The 26,234-nt window shown below is 39.5% G+C and overlaps 1 protein-coding gene and 1 long non-coding RNA gene across 5 annotated transcripts in view; one reads left to right on the forward strand and one right to left on the reverse strand.

Annotated features, from left to right (window-relative positions):
* med1 (mediator complex subunit 1) overlaps nucleotides 1-17,108 on the forward strand; it is a 266,384-nt gene extending 249,276 nt beyond the window's left edge. For all 4 annotated transcript variants that reach the window (XM_081394647.1, XM_081394646.1, XM_081394649.1 and 1 more), the window contains one exon: nucleotides 12,719-17,108. In XM_081394647.1, coding sequence (XP_081250773.1) covers nucleotides 12,719-16,460 — 3,742 coding nt within the window. In that variant the 3' untranslated portion in view covers nucleotides 16,461-17,108. The remainder of the gene's footprint in view (nucleotides 1-12,718) is intronic.
* LOC308686284 lies at nucleotides 2,427-5,226 on the reverse strand. Its single transcript, XR_014029563.1, has 3 exons — nucleotides 3,482-5,226; nucleotides 2,911-2,985; nucleotides 2,427-2,813 (listed from the first exon to the last, which is right to left on the reverse strand). It is a non-coding gene; the product is annotated as an uncharacterized lncRNA (long non-coding RNA).
* Nucleotides 17,109-26,234: the final 9,126 nt, after the last annotated feature.

A 26,234-nucleotide genomic window follows, 5' to 3' on the forward strand; every position in this document is an offset into this window, starting at 1 on the left:
CTTTCTCATAGTAATTGATGACTATAGAATTTTACCTGTGTGTCACCTCATATCTAGAGGCCAGCTGAACTTAAAAATATGCAATATGAATGAGAAAATATTTCTTTTAGATTTGTACTTATTGGAATTTGTAACGGTTCCAATAACTTTGTCTTACATGGTTTGTTGTTCATATGATAAAGATGTGTTAGATTTGTGAGAATATTTTGAATTAAGACTAAGAAGATGAACATAAAAGGCTATTTTTTGTTTGTTTTGCTTAAATTTACCATGGGTTCTAATATGTGTGGAGGATGCTGTGTTTTCAGTAAAGTTTACCATTTATTAGCATTGTTTTACTGCATCTTCTTTGTGTTGTTTGGCATAAGTGATATATGAATTGTAACACATCAGTTAGGGCTGGACGATTTTGGCTAAAATCATAATCGCAATTAATCGAACAAGTTACCTCGATTACGATTATTGAACGATTATTTTTCTTTTCTTTTTCTTTCTCATATGTCACTGGCAAGGCTTATACTGTAAATATGTTTGCGGTTATTTTTTCTAATGAAAGAGTGCATAATCCTATCTTTGTGATTCTAAAATAAGGAAACACAGATAGCTATTAATGCTTTGTTATTAAATATTTCAAACAATTGAATCAAACAAAGCATGCAATGCTTGAAATAAAAACGTCTTATAAAAAAGTAATTTAAGTTTTAATGTAAAAAGAAACTTTCCAAAAAATGTAGAAAATAAAGAACTAAATTATACAAATTATACAATAATTATACAAAAATTATACAAAATAAATTATTGTAAATATTGCCATGCCATCTTAAAAGTAAAATATAACTTGTATCTCTTGTAAACAAAATAAATTATATTCGGTAATGTGATTGTGCTCCAAGTGTTGAAACAGATTGGTGGCATTACCTTTGGTCGCTGTAACAGTTTTTCTGCAGTGTTTGCATTTGACTTGAGTTTGTTCGGTGTTGTCTTTATTGAAGCCAAAATGTGTCCAAACGACGGACACTGCGTGTTTCTTTGGTACAAGCGGCCGTTGATGAGTTGACTCTAGGCTTGTTCGACTTGAACCGGCGCTGCACAGACCGATCTGTGAATGACATCAAAGTACCGCGAGAGCGAATAGAAAGTAGACGGCTCCTTATGCTTTTGAATTGCTCTCGCGGTTCTTTGATGTCATAAACCGATTGGTCTGTGCAGCGCCGGTTCAAGTCGAACAAACCTTCTGGCTGCGTCCCAAACCGCGTACTCAATGAGTAGGTACTTAATTTCAATGAGTACCTACTTAACGAGCGCTAAAAGAGTAGGTTTTATAGCCAAATCTCGTTGAGTATGAATGCGAACCGGACATCTGCCATGTTGACGTTATCATGTGACCTACGACGCAACAACTTAAAAGATTTGAACGACACGTTTAATTCATCTATCTGTAAATATTGATATTGATTAAACTTGCTCATTTTGAAGAAACTGCTGCCCATTTATTTTGTGAATACATTTAGGGTTGATTAAAGTTCTTATATTTAACCCTACTAATGTGACCCACCGTTTTATCCTTACAATATTATTTATTTTTATTACGAAATCCCAAAATGGTCATCTCTTGAATGTTGTTAATTTCTTTATTTTATATCCAAACATTTTTATCCACAAGCAAAAGTGGCTAACTGCTTTGTTTTCCTCTTTCTTGTTGAATTTAACTCCCGTTTCATCCCTCAGGCCTAGGCCTATAAATATATATATTTTTTAAATGCATTTTTAAATGTATTATAATTAATTTTTTAAGAAAAAATATATTAAAATATTCAACCTTGTACTAGGTTCTTTTTTTTTTTTTTTTTTTTTTTTTTTTCTGTGTAAAAAAATCTCATATTATGTATGCAAACCCATGATATATATATATATATATATATATATATACACCTCATAACATCAGTAACTCAACAGCCCTACCTAGAACGGGTTTCCTCAGCGTTTGTAATGTCTGCACAAAGGGCAGCTGTGCAAAGATTTGCCTTTGGAGAAAACTGTTGATTTTATACTCAAAAAAATTTAAGTATCATTAATATTAAAAATTAATATTACCCCAGAATGAATTGCATTGATATCCCACCCCAAAACATACAATAATAACAACGATAAATGCTGACCAATACTTAATTATATTACTTTTTACTGAAAATATTCAATTCAATAAAACAAACAAAATGTAATGTATGTCATATGACATAGCTATGCAGGACTGAATACACTCTACATGTGTATATAGTGAACATATCTACATTTGCATTCAAACAATTAAAGCATTAATTAAATAATTATATTGTATTTACTGACAACAATGAGAAATATTAATAAATTAGTAAAAGAATGAATGAAAGTCACCATCACACAATAAACAAATGCATATACAAGTCTACACATGAAACAAAGCTTTATTCAAACTACAATCATGTATGTAGGCTGAAGGCGCTGAGGTTGTTGCGTGTTGTGTTGTGCTTCACAATCTAAAGCAATAAGGGCAGGTGGAGCGATGGAGGGTCTCATAAGGGCAGGTGGATTGATGGAGTGACTCATCCATGGCACCATCTCCAGGATTCAGCTCTGGGCTCCTCATCCTCAGCACTCACACCAGCCTGCTGACATTTCAGATTCTACAAAATGCACAAACATAACACAAAAGCAGTCATTTTAACAGCACAATGTCATATGATTTCAGTATTATTAAGACAAAACCACTTTTTTTCACAAACGCCGCCATCATCTTCCCTTGCAGGTCCTGCTCCACCTCAGAAGCTGTGCAGCTAATGCACAGAAATCAAGAATCAGAAAAGTGCTGTAATAGCTCTGTTTGAAATTACAATAATTAGTTGTTGTTATTAATTTCTGTAGTATACTCACTCAAAGCCTTTGATGGCAGCATTCAGCTTCATGAGCCACTCTCCACCGGATAAAAACACATCTGTTCATCTGACCCTGTAACATCCAGACAAGATTCACATTACCTCTGTGATTTATGAGCTTGTTTTAACTTTTTATCCAACATAAATGTTCCTCAATTTATCAACAGTACTAATGGACAAATAAAATAGATAACTTATGTTTAGTTACTTTATAGATTTGTTCTACATAATAGCACACATTCATCACTCAGATGTCTACGGTATTTTGTGTTGTGATGTGCTCTTCTGCAATACTTACTGAAGATTTTCCTGTCAGATGTAAATGTACATTTAAAATAAGCGTCTTTAGGATGTATATGGTTTATGTAACTCCACTTTAGAGACGTAACTTACGTGTCCTTACTGGAGCTCGCCTGTTAGCTAACGTTATACATAATAAAACGTGTTTTTACAGCAAAATCACAACTATACTTTACTGTGTAACGTCTTTACACCTTCAACAATTCAACAGTTTACTCTACAGTAGTTCAACACATGCAATTTTAACACAAGGACCCGTGTTTACTCACATTTGAAAGCACCCGCGTCGCTGATCTCTGCGATGTTTGATAATGACGTATCCTCTCGCGTGGCCTCCTGGGATAGAAAAGTATTCATCTTCGAGCTCTTCAAAATCTGGGTTGAAGCAGTAAGCCATCCGGGAACTTCTCGCCTACTCTTTTGTGAGTACTGAGGTTTCGGACATACTACTCCGTTCACGTACTGTTTTCCCCTACTATATAGTAGGAAAGTAGGAATATTCGGACGCACTATAAGTATATGTACGCCCGAATCTCGCGATAATTAGTACGTCACTCTGGTAATTCTCGCCTACTCTTTTATGGATACTAAGGATTCGGACATACTTATTTGCTCGCCTACTGCTTTTTCCATACTATATAGTAGGGAAGTATGCGGTTTCGGACGCAGCCTCTGTGTTTGAGTTCTCCTCCATGTTGCTTCAATGTCGCAGGCTGGACGGGGCGGAGTCACGTGACTACACACGCAGTAATATGTTTTAAGGGGAAAGTACATTAACACAGTGGGCGGAAATATTAATAGAATTAAAAAAAACGAAATAACCGACTTGGTAAAATTACGTCGGTTATAGGCTCTGAATTTCGGTTTCGATTACTTTGATTAATCATCCAGCCTTAACATCAGTACATATTTTGTTTATTTATAGCCATTCTTAGTCTTACTGAAAAGCCCCACATTTCACACAACTGAGCAAATTCTGTCTCTATCTAGAGCAGGGGTGGGCAATTAATTTCCCCAAGAGGCCACATGAGAAACTTGGGCGGTTGTAGAGGGCCGGACCAATACACTTAATACCCAGGGGGCAAAACACCTGTTTTTTAGGAAATCAGACATGGGCTGCTGTAAAAGGTTGTCATATAAAAATGAAATCTATGATGTCTGAGGATCACAACCTGGGTGGCCAACCCGGTCAACAAGCTGCTGGAAACTTGTAATTAGGGTCAAAACAATGCTACCTCAAATTCGGCTTTAACTCCCAGAATCACCCAAACATGCTAAAACGGTTTAATTATATTCATGAATCGTGAGCCATATCTCCCTGATACTTTATGCTAGAAACAAACTGAGCACACCTTTAGAAAGAGTGGAAGATAAGCTTTCATCTGATGCCTTGATTGTACATGTAATTAGAATGTAAGAGTTAACAATGCCTCTTAATTCATAGGTAGGCAAAAAAAAAGAAAAAAATATTGAACATTCCATTTGTAATCGGTAGCATTCTTTTCCCTTTGTTGTTGTTACAATAAACAAATTACCATGTAAAGTTAACTTTTACTGGATGAAATCATATTTTGATTTTTTTTTTTTTACTAACCAGACAGTCCTCATGGCCCACAACACATTTAGAGGGAATTCAATTTCAAGCCTAAAATAGCCTGTCAATTCAAACAAGATCCAAGAAAGAAGTTTACCATTAACTGGTGTTAATTGTATACTGCTCTGTTTCTGTATGTACAGTATATCGTTTGCATATTTATGCAATATCAATTATTTGTATTGCAATGTCTATTTCTAATATTCTTTCACAAGTGGGATAGCTTTATTTATTCTATTGAAATAAAAAAAAGGGATTTGAGGATTTTGGGTTAGGCTGGTTAGTGTTCAATCCTGGTGTTTGGAGTGTGAGACAAAGGTACTGACAACTAAATGTTGAAAGACTAAAACACACAGGAGTCATGTGTGGAGTAGGTTTAAAAGTATTTACTGATTAAAACTGTTACATTAAGTAGCAATTTGTACCAAAAAAAAAAAAAAAAAAAAAACGAAACAGACAAACAGATTACAATTCAGGGTGATAACTAATTTCTGTAATAATGTTTATACAATTTGTTTAGCTGTTTCGGAATCACCGCTGCTGTCGCTGCTCTCTAGTGTTTCAGCATGCTGTGTCCTACTACATTTGGTTGCCAACCCCTAGCAACAGCATCCTATGTAGCAGGAGCAGTTCTTCTGACAACCTTTAACCAGAGATGGGCACAAATACATCAAAAAGTATTTAATTAAAAATAAATAAAAAATTAAAAGTAATTTGTAATTTGAAAATACAAAAATGTATTTTTTACAGTCTTCTGTAGTGTAAGTGTGGCGTTAGGTACATGTAAGAGTCTAGAATATTGCAATATTGTTTAGTGCAGAAGATGCGCTTTTAACGTACATGTTGCCACATACTGTCATAATAAAATATAATTACGCATATAACACTATATTTGTATTATTTACACAAAAACTAGTTAACGCTGCTGTGAGGGTGTTTCTAATAGCGCGGCTGAGACAAAGTTGACAACTTTCTCTCTTCCGACTGCCATTATCTATTTTCTTACTCTTTTTGAAAGTTGTGAAAACACTGTTGTGGCGTTTTTCTTTTGCTATTTGAGCAAATTGGAACACAAAAATATATATTTAATGTAGTCTTTCATTCACTGCTATAGAAGTTAACCCAACTATGATGCCTTACACTTCTGAGAAACCCAGAAATGTGAACAGGGTCAATAGGATGTGTCACATCACGTGATTTACTTGCCAAAAACTGTGATAGGCAATTTGGTAGTCCTATTTGTATTTTATGTCTATGGTCCTAGGGATAGTTCACCCAAAAAGGAAAATTAGCCCATGATTTACTCACCCTGACGTCATCCTAGGTGTATATTACTTTCTTCTTTCAGAAGAATACAATCAGAGTTATATTAAAAAGTGTCGTGGCTCTTCAAAGCTTTATAATGACAGTCAATGGGTATATTTTTCATCAAAGTGCATCTGTCCATCATAAAAGTGCATCTGTCCATCATAAAAGCGTATCTATCCGTCATAAAAGTACATCTATCCATCATAAAAGTGCATTTGTCCATCATAAAAGTGCATCTATCCATCATAAAAGTGCATCTATCCATCATAAAAGTGCATGTGTCAATCATAAAAGTGCGTCTATCCATCATAAAAGTGCATCTATCCATCATAAAAGTGCGTCTATCCATCATAAAAGTGCATCTATCCATTATAAAAGTGCATCTATCCATCATAAAAGTGCATCTATCCATCATAAAAGTGCATCTGTCCATCATAAAAGTGCATGTGTCCATCATAAAAGTGCATGTGTCCATCATAAAAGTGCATCTATCCATCATAAAAGTGTGTCTATCCATCATAAAAGTGCATGTCAATCATAAAAGTGCATCTATCCATCATAATAGTGCATCTATCATCATAAAAGTGCATGTGTCCATCATATAAGTGTGTCTATCATAAAAGTGTGTCTATCCATCATAGATGTACTTTTATGATGGACAGATGCACTTTTATGATGGATAGATGCACTTTTATGATGGACAGATGCACTTTAATGATGGATAGACGCACTTTAATGATGGACACATGCACTTTTATGATAGATAGATGCACTTTTATGATGGATAGATGAACTTTTATGATGGATAGATGTACTTTTATGATGGATAGATGTACTTTTATGATGGATAGATGTACTTTTATGATGGATAGATGCACTTTTATGATGGATAGACGCACTTTTATGATTGTCACATGCACTTTTATGATGGATAGATATGCTTTTATGATGGACAGATGCACTTTTATGACGGACAGATGCACTTTTATGATGGATAGATGCACTTTTATGATGGATAGATGCACTTTTATGATGGATAGATGTACTTTTATGATGGATAGATGCACTTTTATGATGGATAGATGTACTTTTATGATTGACACATGCACTTTTATGATTGACACATGCACTTTTATGATGGATAGATGCAATTTTGTGATGGATAGATGCACTTTTATGATGGATAGATGCACTTTTATGATGGACAGATGCACTTTTATGATGGATAGACGCACTTTTATGATGGATAGATGCACTTTTATGATGGATAGACGCACTTTTATGATTGACATGCACTTTTATGATGGATAGATGCACTTTTATGACGGACAGATGCACTTTTATGATGGATAGATGCACTTTTATGATGGATAGATGCACTTTTATGATGGATAGATGCACTTTTATGATGGACAGATGCACTTTTATGATGGATAGACGCACTTTTATGATGGATAGATGCACTTTTATGATGGATAGACGCACTTTTATGATTGACATGCACTTATGATGGATAGATGCACTTTTATGATGGACAGATGCAGTTTTATGATGGATAGATGTACTTTTATGATGGATAGACGCACTTTTATGATTGACACATGCACTTTTATGATGGATAGATGCACTTTTATGATGGATAGACGCACTTTTATGATTGACACATGCACTTTTATGATGGATAGATGCACTTTTATGATGGACAGATGCACTTTTATGATGGATAGATTTACTTTTATGATGGATAGATATGCTTTTATGATGGACAGATGCACTTTTATGATGGATAGATGTACTTTTATGATGGATAGATGCACTTTTATGATGGATAGATGCACTTTTATGATGGATAGATATGCTTTTATGATGGACAGATGCACTTTTATGATGGATAGATGCAATTTTAAGATGGATAGATGTACTTTTATGATGGATAGATGCACTTTTATGATGGATAGACGCACTTTTATGATTGACACATGCACTTTTATGATGGATAGATATGCTTTTATGATGGACAGATGCACTTTTATGATGGATAGATGCAATTTTATGATGGATAGATGTACTTTTCTGATGGATAGATGCACTTTTATGATGGATAGACGCACTTTTATGATTGACACATGCACTTTTATGATGGATAGATATGCTTTTATGATGGACAGATGCACTTTTATGACGGACAGATGCACTTTTATGATGGATAGATGTACTTTTATGATGGATAGATATGCTTTTATGATGGAAAGATGCACTTTTATCATGGACAGATGCACTTTTATGATGGATAGATGTACTTTTATGATGGATAGATATGCTTTTATGATGGACAGATGCACTTTTATGATGGATAGATGCACTTTTATGATGGATAGATGTACTTTTATGATGGGTAGATGCACTTTTATGATGGATAGACGCACTTTTATGATTGACACATGCACTTTTATGATGGATAAATATGCTTTTATGATGGACAGATGCACTTTTATGATGGATAGATGCACTTTTATGATGGATAGATGCACTTTTATGATGGATAGATGTACTTTTATGATGGATAGATGCACTTTTATGATGGATAGATGTACTTTTATGATTGACACATGCACTATGATTGACACATGCACTTTTATGATGGATAGATGCACTTTTGTGATGGATAGATGCACTTTTATGATGGATAGATGCACTTTTATGATGGACAGATGCACTTTTATGATGGATAGATGCACTTTTATGATGGATAGATGCACTTTTATGATGGACAGATGCACTTTTATGATTGACATGCACTTTTATGATGGATAGATGCACTTATGATGGACAGATGCAGTTTTATGATGGATAGATGTACTTTTATGATGGATAGACACACTTTTATGATTGACACATGCACTTTTATGATGGATAGATGCACTTTTATGATGGATAGACGCACTTTTATGATTGACACATGCACTTTTATGATGGATAGATGCACTTTTATGATGGATAGATGCACTTTTATGATGGACAGATGCACTTTTATGATGGATAGATTTACTTTTATGATGGGTAGATATGCTTTTATGATGGATAGATGCACTTTGATGAAAAATATACCCATTGACTGTCATTATAAAGCTTTGAAGAGCCACGACACTTTTTAATATAACTCTGATTGTATTCTTCTGAAAGAAGAAAGTAAAATACACCTAGGATGATGTCAGGGTGAGTAAATCATGGGCTAATTTTCCTTTTTGGGTGAACTATCCCTAGGACCATAGACATAAAATACAAATAGGACTACCAAATTGCCTATCACAGTTTTTGGCAAGTAAATCACGTGATGTGACACATCCTATTGACCCTGTTCACATTTCTGGGTTTCTCAGAAGTGTAAGGCATCATAGTTGGGTTAACTTCTATAGCAGTGAATGAAAGACTACATTAAATATATATTTTTGTGTTCCAATTTGCTCAAATAGCAAAAGAAAAACGCCACAACAGTGTTTTCACAACTTTCAAAAAGAGTAAGAAAATAGATAATGGCAGTCGGAAGAGAGAAAGTTGTCAACTTTGTCACAGCCGCGCTATTAGAAACACCCTCACAGCAGCGTTAACTAGTTTTTGTGTAAATAATACAAATATAGTGTTATATGCGTAATTATATTTTATTATGACAGTATGTGGCAACATGTACGTTAAAAGCGCATCTTCTGCACTAAACAATAATATTGCAATATTCTAGACTCTTACATGTACCTAACGCCACACTTACACTACAGAAGACTGTAAAAAATATATTTTTGTATTTTCAAATTACAAATTACTTGTATTTTAATTAAATACTTTTTGATGTATTTGTGCCCATCTCTGGTTAAAGGTTGTCAGAAGAACTGCTCCATGCTACATAGGATGCCGTTGCTAGGGGTTGGCAACCAAATGTAGTTGGACACAGCATGCTGAAACACTAGAGAGCAGCGACAGCAGCGGTGATTCCGAAACAGCTAAACAAATTGTATAAACATTATTACAGAAATTAGTTATCACCCTGAATTGTAATCTGTTTGTCTGTTTCGTTTTTTTTTTTTTTTTTTTGGTACAAATTGCTACTTAATGTAACAGTTTTAATCAGTAAATACTTTTAAACCTACTCCACACATGACTCCTGTGTGTTTTAGTCTTTCAGCATTTAGTTGTCAGTACCTTTGTCTCACACTCCAAACACCAGGATTGAACACTAACCAGCCTAACCCAAAATCCTCAAATCCCTTTTTTTTTATTTCAATAGAATAAATAAAGCTATCCCACTTGTGAAAGAATATTAGAAATAGACATTGCAATACAAATAATTGATATTGCATAAATATGCAAACGATATACTGTACATACAGAAACAGAGCAGTATACAATTAACACCAGTTAATGGTAAACTTCTTTCTTGGTTCTTGTTTGAATTGACAGGCTATTATAGGCTTGAAATTGAATTCCCTCTAAATGTGTTATGGGCCATGAGGACTGTCTGGTTAGTAAAAAAAAAATCAAAATATGATTTCATCCAGTAAAAGTTAACTTTACATGGTAATTTGTTTATTGTAACAACAACAAAGGGAAAAGAATGCTACCGATTACAAATGGAATGTTCAATATTTTTTTCTTTTTTTTTGCCTACCTATGAATTAAGAGGCATTGTTAACTCTTACATTCTAATTACATGTACAATCAAGGCATCAGATGAAAGCTTATCTTCCACTCTTTCTAAATGTGTGCTCAGTTTGTTTCTAGCATAAAGTATCAGGGAGATATGGCTCACGATTCATGAATATAATTAAACCGTTTTAGCATGTTTGGGTGATTCTGGAAGTTAAAGCCGAATTTGAGGTAGCATTGTTTTGACCCTAATTACAAGTTTCCAGCAGCTTGTTGACCGGGTTGGCCACCCAGGTTGTGATCCTCAGACATCATAGATTTCATTTTTATATGACAACCTTTTACAGCAGCCCATGTCTGCTAAACCCCCTTTGCCCCCTGGGTATAACTCAGTTCTGCCCAATATATTATTTCTATTTATAAAAAAATAAAAACAGGAAATGAATGAAATGAAAATGTGGATTTTCAATTTTCATTTTTTGCAGTGTTTCAAAAACTAGCATCACAACTTTATACAAAAAAGTATTTCAAAGACTAGCATCACATTAACTATATAAAAAAGCAATAAATGCCCCCAGTGTTGGCATTTATGTAGAAAAGTCAGTTGCCTTGACTTTTAAAGCAGCAGTCCATAACTGTTGGCACTCTAGGGGTTAATAAACAGATTTGCATGCGTCTTGCGGAAGAACATTGCAGCCGGAGCTACTTCTATCATGTCTATGACGAGTCACGCAGGCACTAGGCTACTCTGCAGCGGTTAAACCGACCGGCCTAAAATAGAATATAAACACTGATTGTAGGTGTACCATAGTGATTCAGGATAAGACAAAAACACGGTTTGGAAAATTTATTCATGATGTACTTACTCAATATATCATTTTTGTAAATTTTGAACACACGCAAAAAAAGTTATGGACTCTAGCTCTAATTTACGAAATAACACGGGCTGGTCAAGGATAGCCAGAGGGCCTGATTTGGCCCGGGGGCCGTACAATGCCCAGGTCTGATCTAGATTAACAATATGGCTTTTATTGTGGAAAATATTTTATAGGGATATTTCACCCAACAATAAAAATTCTGTCATTTATTACTCACCCTCATGCCGTTCCAAACCCGCAAGACTTTCGTTCATCTTCAGAATACAAATGAAGATGTTTTTGATGAAATCTGAGAGCTTTCTGTACTCCATAGACAGCTACACAACTACCACTTTGACACTTCAAAAAAAAGAGATTGTAAAACTAATCCATGTGAATTGAGTAGTTTAGTCCAAATTTTACGAAGAGACACGATCGTTTTATATGATGGACAGATTGAATTTAGGCTTTTATTCACAATCATTCATCAACTTGCACATCAGTTGTGGTAAGCGGAAGCTCAAGCATGTTCGCTTGATGTGCGAGAACCAATGTGGTTCATTCTCGTGGTTTACGCAGCACGTTTGAGCTTCCGCAAGAACCAATGAGGTGGTTAAATGTTAATTAAAAAAAAGAAGTTAAATCTTTTCATCAAATAAAGTGATCGAGTCTCTTCAGAAAATTTGAACTAAACCACTCTATTCATATGGATTAGTTTTACAATCTCTTTATGAACTTTTTGAAGAGTCAAAGTGGTAGTTGCGTATCTGTATATGAAAACTGCAGAAAGCTCTCAGATTGCATCTAAAAGATCTTAATTTGTGTTCCGAAGATGAACGAAGGTCTTATGGGTTTGGAATGACATGAGGGTGAGTAATTAATGACAATTTTTATTTTTGGGTGAACATTACTTTAAGTAGGTTTGCATCACACAAGGTGTGATACATGAACGGTCAAACTCCTCCATTAATAGTGAACTGTATGTGGACAAAGTATATGCTTAATTACTACTTACTGGAAAGTAGTGAAAATTGTGGTCTTAATAATGTATCTTTAAATGTTAATGAGTCAGAAATAATTATCTGTTGTATCTATTTTTCCCTCCCTAGATGCATGTCCATTCCTGTGACAATGCGCGCCATCCGACGCAAGGCAGAGACCATTCAGGCAGACACTCCAGCATTGTCCCTTATAGCTGAAACTGTGGAAAATATAGTGAAGAAGAACTTGCCACCAACTGGCAGCCCAGGTTACATGGGAATGGGTACAGGGCCAGATGGGAGCAACCCAATGGGTCTTCCTGGTTTAAGTAGTGGGACCAGCACTGCAGGAAGCAACCATGTAGGGGGAAGCAGTTCTTTCCAAGGCCCAATCACGTCACTTTTCAACATGAGTCGTACTGGTCAGGTAGGCTCATGTATGGACACCATGGTTGGAGGCCAGCAGCAAGCAATGCAACAACAACAACAACAATCTCAGAGCCATGGTTCAGATGACTTTAACAAAGTTACTCAGAATCCAATCCTAACCAGTCTTCTGCAAATAACAGGCAGTGTTGGGTCCAGTCCTACTCCCCAGCCACCTCAGCCCCACCAAACCCCACCAACAACCACCTCACCAGCAAGCAACACCAAAAACCACCCTATGCTGATGAACCTACTGAAGGATAATCCCTCACAAGATTTTGCTGCATTGTACAGCAGTAGCCCTCTAGAAAGACAGAACTCATCTGGGTCTCCACGGACAGATAACCAAGGGCAGTCTTGCCCTGGCACCAAGGGCAAGAAAAAGCGTCCAAGAGGCTCTGATAAAGGAGTAATGGGGGCAGGTGGCGGAATGAGCATGAAACAACAATTCCAACAGCAAGTGGGAGGCGTGACTCAACAGCATCATCACACACACCATTCTGAAGATGATTTCCACCGAGAGCTTTTCTCTATGGACGTTGATGCCTCCCAGAACCCTATTTTTGATGTTAGTCTTCCAGGTGATGGACTTGACACTCCTCATAGTATCACTCCAGCTCCAAGTCAGTGTGGAACACCACCTTCAGGGCCTGGAATGCCATACCACCCACACTGTCATGTCCAACCCCAGACACAAGTCCAGTCTCAGCCACATGGACCCATAGCCCGTATGGTTCGCCTCTCCAGCTCTGACAGTATTGGGCCTGATATCAATGACATTCTGTCTGATATTCCTGATCAGGCCAACAAAGGAAGCAATAGCAGTCATGGTCAGCACCTCATGGCTGGTGAAGAAGGAGGTTCCTTGGGAACTCCACTCCGGGATTCTTCCAGTTCGGGCCAAGGTAGCACAGTGTTTGAGGCAGACCTGTTTAATGCAAACAGCAATGAAAATCCCTTTACGGATGCAGCAGACTTGATTGCAGAAGCTGCTACTGCAGCAACACCCAATAGCGATTCTTCCTCAACTAATTTCTTCCCAGACACAGACTTCAACCCAGAGCTTTTACCTGGACAGGGAAGCTTTTCACAGACCTACTTTGAAGACAGCTCCTCCAGCCCTGACCCAGATCTTGAACTGGTTAAAAGTTTTAGTGGAGGAAGTCAGCAGAACACTCCTACAGGCACACCTCAGAACCCTGCCTCACATGGCCAAAATACTCCAGAGGCTTTATTGAAAGACCCTTTTGAAATGGGTATTTTTGGTGGGAATGGTGCTGGAGGAAAGCCAATACTGGGTCCAGCATCAGATATGGCAGACTCCCACCTTTCTCACACTAGTGGGGGCCAAAGTCCACTCATGATGGGCATTGTGGTAGCTGGTAATGATTTTAAAAATGATGATACAAAGGTTAAACAGCAGCAGATAAGGGCAAAGGAAGATCATGGACCAGGAAATTCTGGAACAGGAATGGGGAGTGTATGCTCTTCTGAAATGAAGCCGGTAAAACGCAGTCGCACTCCTTCAAGTGAGGGCAAATCAAAAGACAAATCATCAAAACGCAAGAAGCTGGATCCAGATGGCAAGTCACCTTCACACAGCTCAGGGAGTCGACCTTACACTCCTCCTTGTGGGAGTGCCACTTCCGGAGGATTAGTAAGTGCAGGTGGATCAAAATCCCCAGGGAGCTCAGGCAGGTCTCAAACCCCACCAGGAGGTGCTACTCCACCAATCCCCAAAATCACTATACAAATTCCCAGGACTTTAACTGGAGGAAAAACATCATCTCATGGAGGCTACACATCAAGTAGCTCAACAAGCGGAAGCACTGGTAGTACAAGTGGCACAAGCAATAGCAAAAGTCACCATTCCTACTCTTCCTCTTCTTCAGGGAAGATTAAAAGTAGTAAACTTGAGGGCTCTGTTGGACAAGGCAATATTCCCAAACCATCAAGCATTGTAGGGAGTAGTATGCCTTCTCAATCCAAAGGATCTTCCATGGGAATGGGCGCAGGCAAGCAATCCTCCTCTCCCATAACAAAGCACGGTTTGTCAGGGTCATTCAGTGGTGGCGGCAGTGGAACAGGAAGTGGAAACAAAAATAAGCCTCAAGGTGGTAAGCCTCCTGGCTCACTCATGAACCCTAACATGAAGCCCAACATATCACCCTCACACTCTCGTTCTGGAAGTTCTGACAAGCTGTCCTCTCCAATGAAACTTCAAGGCCAGGTGCCTGGAACCCCACCCTCATCTAAGGCTAAATCCCCTATTGGCTCGGGCAGTGGAGGATCAGGAGGGTCCAAGTCCTCTTCAGGTTGTGGAATGGGTACCCAAAAACTGTTAGGCAGTAGTTCATCCACAAACACTTCCACATCTTCTACTTCCTCTGTAAGTTCCTCCTCATCATCTGGCCCCATGCCCTTTTCTTCAAGTGGTCAGTCACAATATGGGAACAGTGGTGGGAGTTGCAGTGGTGGTGGGAGTGGAAACAACCCTAATGCAAAGGGAAAGTCCCCAAGCCGAAACAAAAAGCCTTCTCTAACCGCAGTCATTGACAAACTGAAGAGTGTGGGTAGTGGGGGTATTGGTGGGGAGGAGAGTGAAGGCTGTGGTGGCACTGCAGGTGGGGTAGTGCCACAAAATGCTGGTCCTACATCCTCCAAGCATGGTATTTCCTCCCAGGGAGGTGAGTTTTTGAGCAAGCGTGACAAGATAGACAAAGATGGCAAATCCAAGGTGTCTGGATCAGGGAGCAATTCTTGTGACAAGAAGATGGTTGATTCCAAAAGCAGTGCAGTGACTGGCACTGGTGTGGCAAAGATTATTATTAGCAAGCCAGAAGGGGGCTCTCCAAGCATTAAATCTAAAGTAACTCTTCAGAAACCTGGAGAAATTTCTGGAGATGGTGCCATGCGTTCCCAGCACTCAAGCCACAAAGCATCACCCCTTTTTAGTGGCTCTACACCAAAACATGACCGCAGCTCCCCTAGCCACAGCCGTTCCCCTGGGTACACGCCTATAAATCCAGACAGTGAGAGCGAGTCTGGTAGCAGTTCATTTGCTGAAAAGTCTCATCAGAACAGTCCTAGCTCTGATGATGACCAAACTATGAGACCACACCAACCCATTCAAGACTACATGAGTTCCATATCCATTAACCAGAGTGAAAAACACAAGAAACATAAAAAAGAGAAGAAGAAGCAGAAAGAGCGGGATAGGGACAGAGATCGAGAAAAAGAAAAGAAGAAGTCAACGATGTCTTGTGGGCCCTCCTCTCACACAGCGAAGACAGATGGCTGGTCCAGATCCCCTATATCTTCAGAAACTTCAATGTTGTTGCTTAGCTCTGAGCGGTCCTCACGTCCAAGTCCTGTGTTTATGCATACAGATGATGATGACCTCATGGACTCTGCCTTAACTGGCAATCTAGAACCTTTCAAATAAACAATATGACTTTAGTAGAGGCAAATGAATGCAGCTGACTTTTACTATAAAATTCCTTTTTATATTTGGAAAAAAATAGCCTATTACAAGTATTGTGATAATTGTACTATGTCACAATTTTTAATGTGGGCTTAATTCCTGCAAATCATATATTTTGCAAAGAGGGCGTGTTCTGGTATTTCAATGAAAATATCTTCAGGTTCTATTTGGGGAAAAAATTAATTCATCCATTTTAAAATCATTTGACAATATATATAATATTTTGTAAGACTTTAAATAGATATTTAGTTGCTATGTATGTTTTGTTTTCCTTTTCTAATTGTAAGCCTTAGCTTTATTTAGCATTTTCCCAAAAAAATATTGCAACATACACTATGAAAATAATCTTTTCATTTGAGTTATTTAGCTTGCTTAACTGGACATTATCTAAAACATGATTTATTAAAAACATCATTCTTTGATTTTAGTCTCTTAATCTTAGAGAATTTGTATATTTTTAATTTCACATTATTTTACATTTTATATTTCTACCATCACTTTTTTATCACAAGTTTATTTTAGTAAATAGGTGATGTGTGTAACAGTATTTCATTTCATTGTCTTTTCTGTAAAATTAAGTTTTTCAAGACTGAAATAAATGGCAATCGCAAGTTTTTGTTGCTCTTTTGGCATATTGCCTATTTGAGTCTGCAGCATGATAATGGGCATGGCTCAATACCACTTTTTCATGTCCAATACAGAGACCAATACTGCAACCTTATGCTGGGTACACACCAAAAGATAATCGGGCTGATTTTGGGCCGATTTCCCCCCTTCCGACAATCCTAGCTGAGTGTTAAGGGTTCAGTGAGGTTCTATAGAGAGATTAAATAACTTTTTCTAAAGAGACAATAGATCCAATAAATACAATAAAGAATTAATATATTTCTGTATAAAAGGTTATATATAATTGTGGGTACAATGTTTTTTTTTTCACGTGAATTTTCTGTGAAAATCATTCCAAACACTTTCAATTTCCTGCATATCATCCACCATGCTTATTCTGAAGTCTCGCGGGATTTCCGGTGTTCACAGTCGAGACTCTGGTTGAAAATATGTTCGTGTGTGGTATGCTGTCTTTGTCACATCATGGCACACCACACACTATAGGAGCAAAACGCTTAAATCTAGGATTTTTTTGTCCTCATGTTTGTAAATTTTGCAAATGCCCCTTTCAGCCACCGCACATCCCCCAACTCAAACATCACAAATACAGCTATTATTACACTGAATCATTCTTCTTCAGACGTTGACTTGTCACCATCTGAACAAGCCCCATATAGAAGTTGCTCGCTATAGAAAAGCACCAGTTCAGCGGACTGAATCATAACCTGCTATTGTTAACGCCCCGTTCCGCTGCTATACGTGTTCTGGTGAGAAGACATAAAAGAAGCTGAGCTCATGAGGCGATGTCAAAAGCTGTTATATATTGGGTTATATATTGGCGTCACTGAAATATTTAATTTTTTTGTTCATTTTAATTAAGTTCTGATCTATTAAAATCTTTCTATTATGATTCATTACTGTGAAGAAAAAAAAAAACTACAAGACATAGCAGCTTATAAAAAGTAAGAGACCTATGACTATATACATACACATACATGGAAAAAAAAGATCACCAAAATATATAGATGTATAGTGTATGCAGGTACAGTGATAAGTTTAAGCAATCGATTAATATAATAACAATCATTATTACTTACATTCTTCTGGTGATGTTGTGGAGAGAAAAATATATAGATATAAACTCAAGACAATTTGAAACCATCATAGTAGTAATTGTAATAATAATTTTATCAATAGCAATAGTAGCAATAATAATAACATCTCTTAGCTTTGAGACCTTAGACCAGTCAATAAAATGATTGCAGCTCTTTCCATTTTTATAATTTTTAGTGAAATTATTTTGTGTGACACCAGATTTTTATTTATTTTTAAAGGGGGCACGAGCAAAACTGAGAACCACTGTTTTATGCAATGCAATGAAGTAGAGCACAATGTAGGAGTTATTCTTCAAATGCACAAGTCAAAAGGTCAGGTTTTGCATGCAACACTAACTCCCTAACTAAGAAAAAACAGGAAAAAATGATTTTACAAAAATAAAACTGGCACCCACCTCTCCCTATGGCTTCCAACTTCTTTTGAGCATCCACAGTAATGAGTGTCAGGTCTCTCCTCCGCACCTGAGAGTCGCACCACTCCATTGCGACTCATGGCTACTGATGCTCACTCGTACAGGTGAAGATAACCGTCAGCTGGCAATTTCAGAGCTGGCCAGCTGGGATAAAATCTTTCCGTGGCAGGACACCGTTATACTGTATGTCTATGTGCCTGCAACTTGCCAGCAACAGCGAAACGCAGCTGCCAATATGGCCTATGCACCGGCCTAACAACGTCACTCTTATGTGTACATCGTCTATACCTGTTATATTACTATTAGATTTTTTCAGTATTCATACAATAATAATAATAATATATGCTTGCTTGTTGCCTCTTCAATTCCTGTCTTTTGCACAAGAGAATATATCATATATAGCCTACTACTGTACCTCACTAATATATTTGCTCTTGAATTACAGTTCCAATTGCTCGGCAGGGATCACTGGTGATCCCGGATTATTGTTGTTCAAAATGAATTACTCGTCAAAACAGCACACTCTTACTTGATCTGGACAAAATCAGCATCGGAAGGTTTAAGACTCCAGCTTCGATATTTGACCACTGTTTATGATTAAACTGGTTGACATTAATTTCTTAATTTATGCCAGGAGTGCAAAATAATTAATCTGTAACGTTCGTTATTTTGAATAGAAATTATCACTCGCACAACATTCATTCTCGTCTTCTCCAGTTTATTTGTGCTCAAATACATATAATATACAGAATCCGCCAGGGCAATTATTACAATGGTGCGCATATTTGGAGAAATAATGATTAATAATCACATGTTAGTAAAATATTTTCGTCATACAGAATACCAATTCTATTCATTTTCCCCTGAATTATGCGATCTGAAGAGCTCAAACAGCTAACGTAGCTAGATGTGTATCTCCTCTTCCTGATTTGCGTGACTTTTGACCTCAAAGCTATAACATTCGCTGTACAGCTGTCAATCATCTCACGTGGTTCAACGTGACCTCTTCTGCATGACGCGTCCTGTGTGCACTTCCTCATTCTGGACATCCGTGATAAACAAAGCGAAAGTGACATTTCTTCACCGAAACAAGTTCTAATAAATGCACGATTTAAGTATATGTGTTTTGTGTGTTATTTTCGTGCGATTTGGGGTATTTTTATATGAATAAAAAATAAAGGTAAGCCGGATAAGCATAGCCCATAGCTTCATATATTTCAAAATCTTTTTTGGACTTGAAACCATTCTAAACCGCGACCGGAATAGGATACAAATACTCGATGGTGTTTAAAAGTGAGCTTTAAGTGTAATATTAATAAATTAAATTGTGTCATGTAGCTTGAGGCTAACTGTTGTGCTAATGCACCTGCTGCAGGAGCTTTCTATTCCATAATATATATATTTTTAAAATAATTCGCATTTAAAGTTCCAATAATAGTTTTTTGTTGTTTGTTTTCTAACAAGACTTAAGTTAATGGGTGGATTATTCGTCTATAGGGGGTTACATTAGGTGTAAATGACCAAGCCTTATGCTAGAAGAAAGCCTATAATGGCTGAATTCAAACAAAAGAATAAGGATAAAAGAATAATGAAGATTAAGTCGCATACTGGCAGAGGTGTGAAAGGTTGGTCAATTTAAATGAAAAGAACATGAATGGGTCCAGTTTTCATCGCCAGACATTAGTCAGAGACTGTAAATGGGTGTTTAGAGGGCAATAAACTATTTGATGAGAAACTTGTTTGCCTTCTGTAAAACTTCTCCAAATCCTCCCCTGACATGGTCTCACAATAGGCTTCATAAAATGCATAATTTTGGAGATATCATTCTCAGATTTGAAATGAAGCATGGCCACAGTTGTGGCTACACTTTAGTTGTGGTTATAAGTTGCTATCCTAAATTCACATAATATTTTTATACATTTAATAAATATATTCTTAATATTTGTTGTTTTTGTTTTTATGTTTGAGCTTATATATCTCAATATTAATAACAGTCTGGTTAATTTTGAGTCTTGAACTGTAAACTCTCAAGGGTTGGCTTTCTAAATGTATGTTGGTTATGTGTCTATTCAGAATGACTTATGAGCAGCAACCTTTTTATTTGGGTATGTCATGTATGCAGCACTTGCCAAAATTGGGGGTGTTGAGTAAGGGGTTAAAGATATGCCATCCATCGCAATTGTTTAGATCATTGTATATTGCTAAATGTAAACTGTCTGCATATTTTGTCATGTATTGTTTTCCCTTTAAACATATTTGTAGCTTTTGTCTTCCATACAGTATGTCATTAACAAGGGTGTTGGTTTTTATAAATTATCACATTTTTAGCACTGAGATTATAAAATTATACAGTTAAGCAATATCACACGAGCAATAGTTTCCCCCCCGTATCATTAGAGCGATTGCAAATGTTTATTGAGCTGTTGTATAAATCAATATAACAAGTTAATTTTGAGTGAGTTTTAAACAATATTTTGACGAAAACAGTTTAGATTCTCTCCGAGCAAAACACAGTGTTTCATAAAATAATTCCTGATTTGAATGATAAGTTTGAACGAATGAATCACTTGAAAAGACAGTAACTTGCCACCACCTACTGGCCGTTTTACTTTCGTATTTAATCTATAACATGGATAGGCAGCGTCGGCCCTGGGCTGCATTCCAGTCCAAAATTGTCATGCCCTTCACTTGCTAACTTCCCTCCATCTCGTTCACTCGGATGTGCGTCACTGCTTGAAAACCTTGATCACTTGAAATCCACTATGGGGTTGATTTATTATTGATTTTTTTCCCTTACGAAATTGTCTAATGCAGCATGTCTAATGCATATAGGTGTGGGTTAGGAGTTGAGTTGTTTATATATATATTTTATAAAAAATCATAGAGTTGTTTGTGGTGGGGTAAATTCATAGACAGTATAAGAAGGGTGAATTAATCGCAATATGTGTTGATGTCACAATCGTATTGCATTGTGGTATATGGAGCTGCCTGAATGAAGTAGGCTCGCTCCCTCTGTCAAAATCGAGGGAGCGAGGGTCTGTCCATATAAACTTCCCTCGTCCACTTCACAAAGTAGAACGCACCCGAGGGGAAGTGCTTCGCAATAGTGTGTGTCTAAAAATGGACTGGGCTGCGTTCCAGTCCAAAATTGTCATGCCCTTCACTCGCTAACTTCCCTCCGTCTCGTTCACTCGGATGTACGTCATTGCTTACGTTCCACGAGTGCCCACTACTGGCGGAAACTGCGGTGGGCTGAATTGGAACGGCCTAAGCCCTTGATCACTTGGAATCAGCTATGGAGTTTGTTTATTATGACCGCCGCTAGCGTAGCTAGCGAAAGCGGTCATATGGGGATTGTCAAAGTTTTTTTTTTTTTTTTTTTTCGTCACCTACTGAATTTTCCGTCAAAGATACCAGGGACACCGAAGCACCAGGGAACATGAAATTTGGTGGGCATGTAGCCCCACTAGACTTTTACGGAAAAATTTCGTTTGGTCCCCGGGGGCCACTCCCCCCCCCCGAGCTGGGGCCCCCCAAACCCCCAAAATGCAGTTTTTCCTACATAACTACCTGAACCGTGGCACCGAGGATGACCAATTTTTTATGGTATGTTGGTCTTAAGGGCCCACATCAACCTAGCCCATAATCGATTGTCAAAGTTTTTTTTTTTTTTTTTTTTCGTCATCTACTGAATTTTTCGTCAACGATACCAGGGACACCGAAGCACCGGGGAACATGAAATTTTGTGGGCATGTAACCCCACTAGACTTTTACGGAAAAATTTCGTTTGGTCCCCGGGGGCCACTCCCCCCCCCGAGCTGGGTCCCCCCAAACCCCAAAAATGCAGTTTTTCCTACATAACTACCTGAACCGTGGCACCAAGGATGACGAATTTTTTATGCTATGTTGGTCTTAAGGGCCCACATCAATCTAGCCCATAATCGATTGTCAAAGGTTTTTTTTTTTTTTTTTTTTCGTCATCTACTGAATTTTTCGTCAACGATACCAGGGACACCGAAACACCGGGGAACATGAAATTTTGTGGGCATGTAGCCCCACTAGACTTTTACGGAAAAATTTCGTTTGGTCTCCGGGGGCCACTCCCCCCCCCGAGCTGGGCCCCCCCAAACCCCAAAAATGCAGTTTTTCCTACATAACTACCTGAACCGTGGCACCGAGGATGAAGAAATTTTTATGGTATGTTGGTCTTAAGGGCCCACACCAACCTAGCCCATAATCACTCATTTGTGATTTACGCCCCTCCCATAAAAAATGAAAATGCAATATTATTCTACTTTAATCGCCCCTATCTTCAGTTGAGATGTTCAGAACTGCACCATATTTCATGTGTATGATTAACTTGACATCCTCTGGGGGTATGCTAAGTTTCGTAGAATTTCATCTATGGGGGGGTATAAAATAAATTCATTTATGTGCACATTTAGTGACTGTACACTCATCGGCCTGTAGATGGTGGTGTTGAGCGAAGGGTTGCTGGTTTAGGATGATACTGTCACACACACTGACATCCACACGCACAGACACACACCCATACACACACATACAAATCCACATGCACAGACACACACACACAAACACACACGCGCACACACATGTACGCACGCACACATACACGCACAGACACACACACAGACACACATACACAAACACACACACAGACATGCACATACTACTACTTTTTTTTAGGTATATACATAAACACGCAATACAGCCAAATTGCTCCACATTTATTTTTGTGGAAAGCCAGTGCAGGCCTGAGCGGCGGTCATATTTTGTACCGCCCTGCGGTACATCTAGTTATTTACATTTTTTTTCCCTTTAAGAATTTGTTTAATGCAGCATCCAAATGTATATAGTGTGTTTGGGTTGTTTTAAATAAAAAAATATATAATTAATATATCATAGAGTTGTTTGTTGTGGTGGTGATTAGATGAGGTATGTGGTGACGTCACAGTCGTACTGCATTGTGGGACATATAGGTGCCTGAAGTGTACATATGAAGTAGACTCGCTCCCTCGGTCAGAATCGAGGGAAGGAGGGTCTGTCCATATAAACTTCCCTCGTCCACTTCACAAACGCACTTCAAAATGGCGGCAGGGATTCATTTTGTCTGAATTATTTTAATACTAATAATACATACATTACATATATACTAATAATACATACTAATAATTATTATAATAAATTATTATTGAATCATTTTGATTCATTATTAGTTTTTCAACTAATATAAATGTTCATTGTGTGCAGTTTCTAGCCACTCCTTGTTTCCATGTTCACTGTCTTCATTAGTTCATTTGGTTCAGCTCTGTTGTGTTAGTCAGTTCTCTGTTCTCTCCCTGTTCTCTTACGAGAGGTCTCTTGTACTGCGTAAGATATCTTACGCTAGGGGAAAATCCTTTTTCCGCAAGCTATTGAAGCCAAAAATTATCCTTAATTTTTCAATAATGCAAAACGCGTTGCGGCAGCATACAGACATAGGCGAGGCAGCTCGCGCGCCTATTGGCTGCTCTGCGGCAACTGAGGCAGCCTTTCGAGCGAGGCCTGGCGTGACGTCAGACCCAATGAGGGTGCTTCGCGCCCGCTGCGTCACATCCCGCCGAAACGGCGTGGTCTAGGCCTATAAATACCGCTCGCAGGCAGCTATTATCTGATTTTTCATCCTTCAAGCAAAGCACACGCATCGCTGGAGCCGGAGAGAAGCCGCGCCGTCTGAAAGAGTCACTGAAGTCGCTGGCCGCGCCGCCTTCCTTGCCTTCCTGCTACGCTATCCGGCGCTCATATCCTTTTACTCTCTGTATTGTGTGTGTGTGTGTGTCGCCGCAGCGACACACATCCTAAAAGAGTAGCGTCTTTTTTAAGATGCCTTCCTGCGGCTCATGCAGAGCCACACTCAGCGACGGGGACCGCCACGTGATCTGCGTTTCCTGCCTGGGTGAGGAACATGCAGCTCTCGCGCTCGCTGATGGCGGCTGCCCTCACTGCGAGCTATTGCCCATGGCGACTCTGAGGACTCGCCTGGCATTTTTCGCCTAGACTGCTCCCCCGCCCGCCGCGGTGTCGCGCCGTAAAAAGCGCCGTGCCCAGCGGGTCCCGGAACCTTCTCCCAGCCGCCAAAGCTCGCCGTTTCGCCCGCCTGCTTCACCGGCTTCGTCAGCTTCTCTTCCTGACGGACAGCGGCCGCTGTCTGCCGCCGCTTCCGTTGACATCGCTGACGAGGAAACCCTGCCGGGAGAGGATGATTCCTGCTCTATCCTGGCGTCAGGCAGTGAGGATTGGGCGAGCTCTGAGGATCTCGCACCCCCTACCCGCACATCATCAGGCAAGAGAGTGTCCATCGAGACGGAGCTCATGCGAGTACTCGCACAGGCCGCGGAGAGCCTCGGCCTCGAGTGGTCTTCGCCCGAGCAGCCCGCTCACAACCGGCTGGATGGCTTTTTTCTGCCTGGGGAGCGCGCTTCGCCTGTGTCCAAACCAGCGCCCTTTCTTCCTGAGCTACATGAAGAAGTCGCTAAGTCCTGGAACGCCCCCTATTCAGCTAGAGTGCGTCCATCTGTTTCTTTGGCATTCTCTGCGGTTGACGATGCCAAGAACAGGGGATACCATTCGCTGCCGCCGGTCGAAGAGGCGATAGCGGCCCACTTATGCCCGCCCTCCGCTGGACGGCGCGCTAAGCTGGCCCTACCCTCAAAAGCTTGCCGCACGACGTCAAGCCTGCTCCGCCGCGCTTTCTCCGCCGCCGGGCAAGCTGCGTCAGCGCTGCACACCATGGCCACGTTGCAGATCTTCCAGGCCGATCTCCTCCGAAAGCTGGATGAGAAAGGACCTGACGCGATCTGCGTGCCGGACTTAAGCGCCATGGACCTCGCTCTCCGTGCGAGCACAGGTCTGCAGCACAGGCCATTGGACAGAGTATGGCCTCTCTCACTGTAACCGAGAGGCACCTGTGGCTAATGCTCTCAGAGATGGCTGAGTCCGAGCGCACCGCGTTCCACGACGCTCCGCTTTCTCCCGCTGGCCTCTTCGGATCCTCCGTGAAGGATTTTGCGGAGAGATTCGCCGAGGTACAGAAAGCGTCACAGGCCATGAAGCACTTCCTCCCGAAGCGCTCCAGCTCTGCAGCAGGCCGTGCGAAGCCGTCTGCCCAGAGCTCACAGCCCCAGCCACCGCCCACTGCCGCCACTTCGCAGTGCTGTCAGGCCCGAAGCGCGAGACCGCGCTCTCGCTCATCCGGCCGCCGCCCCGCCCTGCGTGGCCCGCGGCCTAGGATTGTGGTAAAGCCCGAGGCCCCGAAGTCGTCCTAGCACGCCTAGGAAAACGAAGGTGTTCGAGTCCCGCCGCGGCCGGACTTCCACCAAAGCTCTTCGCTCGTCCAGTTCCAGCAAATGTGACTGGTCCAGTGTTTTCTGCAGCCAACAAGCCGGTTCTATCGCCCGCTTGCCTGCACACAAATGCCGTTTTTACGGCTACCCAGATAAATCCCCAAGAGAGTGTATTTTCTGGTGTCCCGGCCACGGCAGATGGTGTTTTATGTGTAGAAAGAATGCCCACTGCCCAGTGCCCATCTCTACACACAAGCA

Source organism: Scardinius erythrophthalmus (assembly GCF_964197995.2).
Source record: "Scardinius erythrophthalmus genome assembly, contig: HAP1_SCAFFOLD_94, whole genome shotgun sequence".
Taxonomy (NCBI): Eukaryota; Metazoa; Chordata; class Actinopteri; order Cypriniformes; family Leuciscidae; genus Scardinius; species Scardinius erythrophthalmus.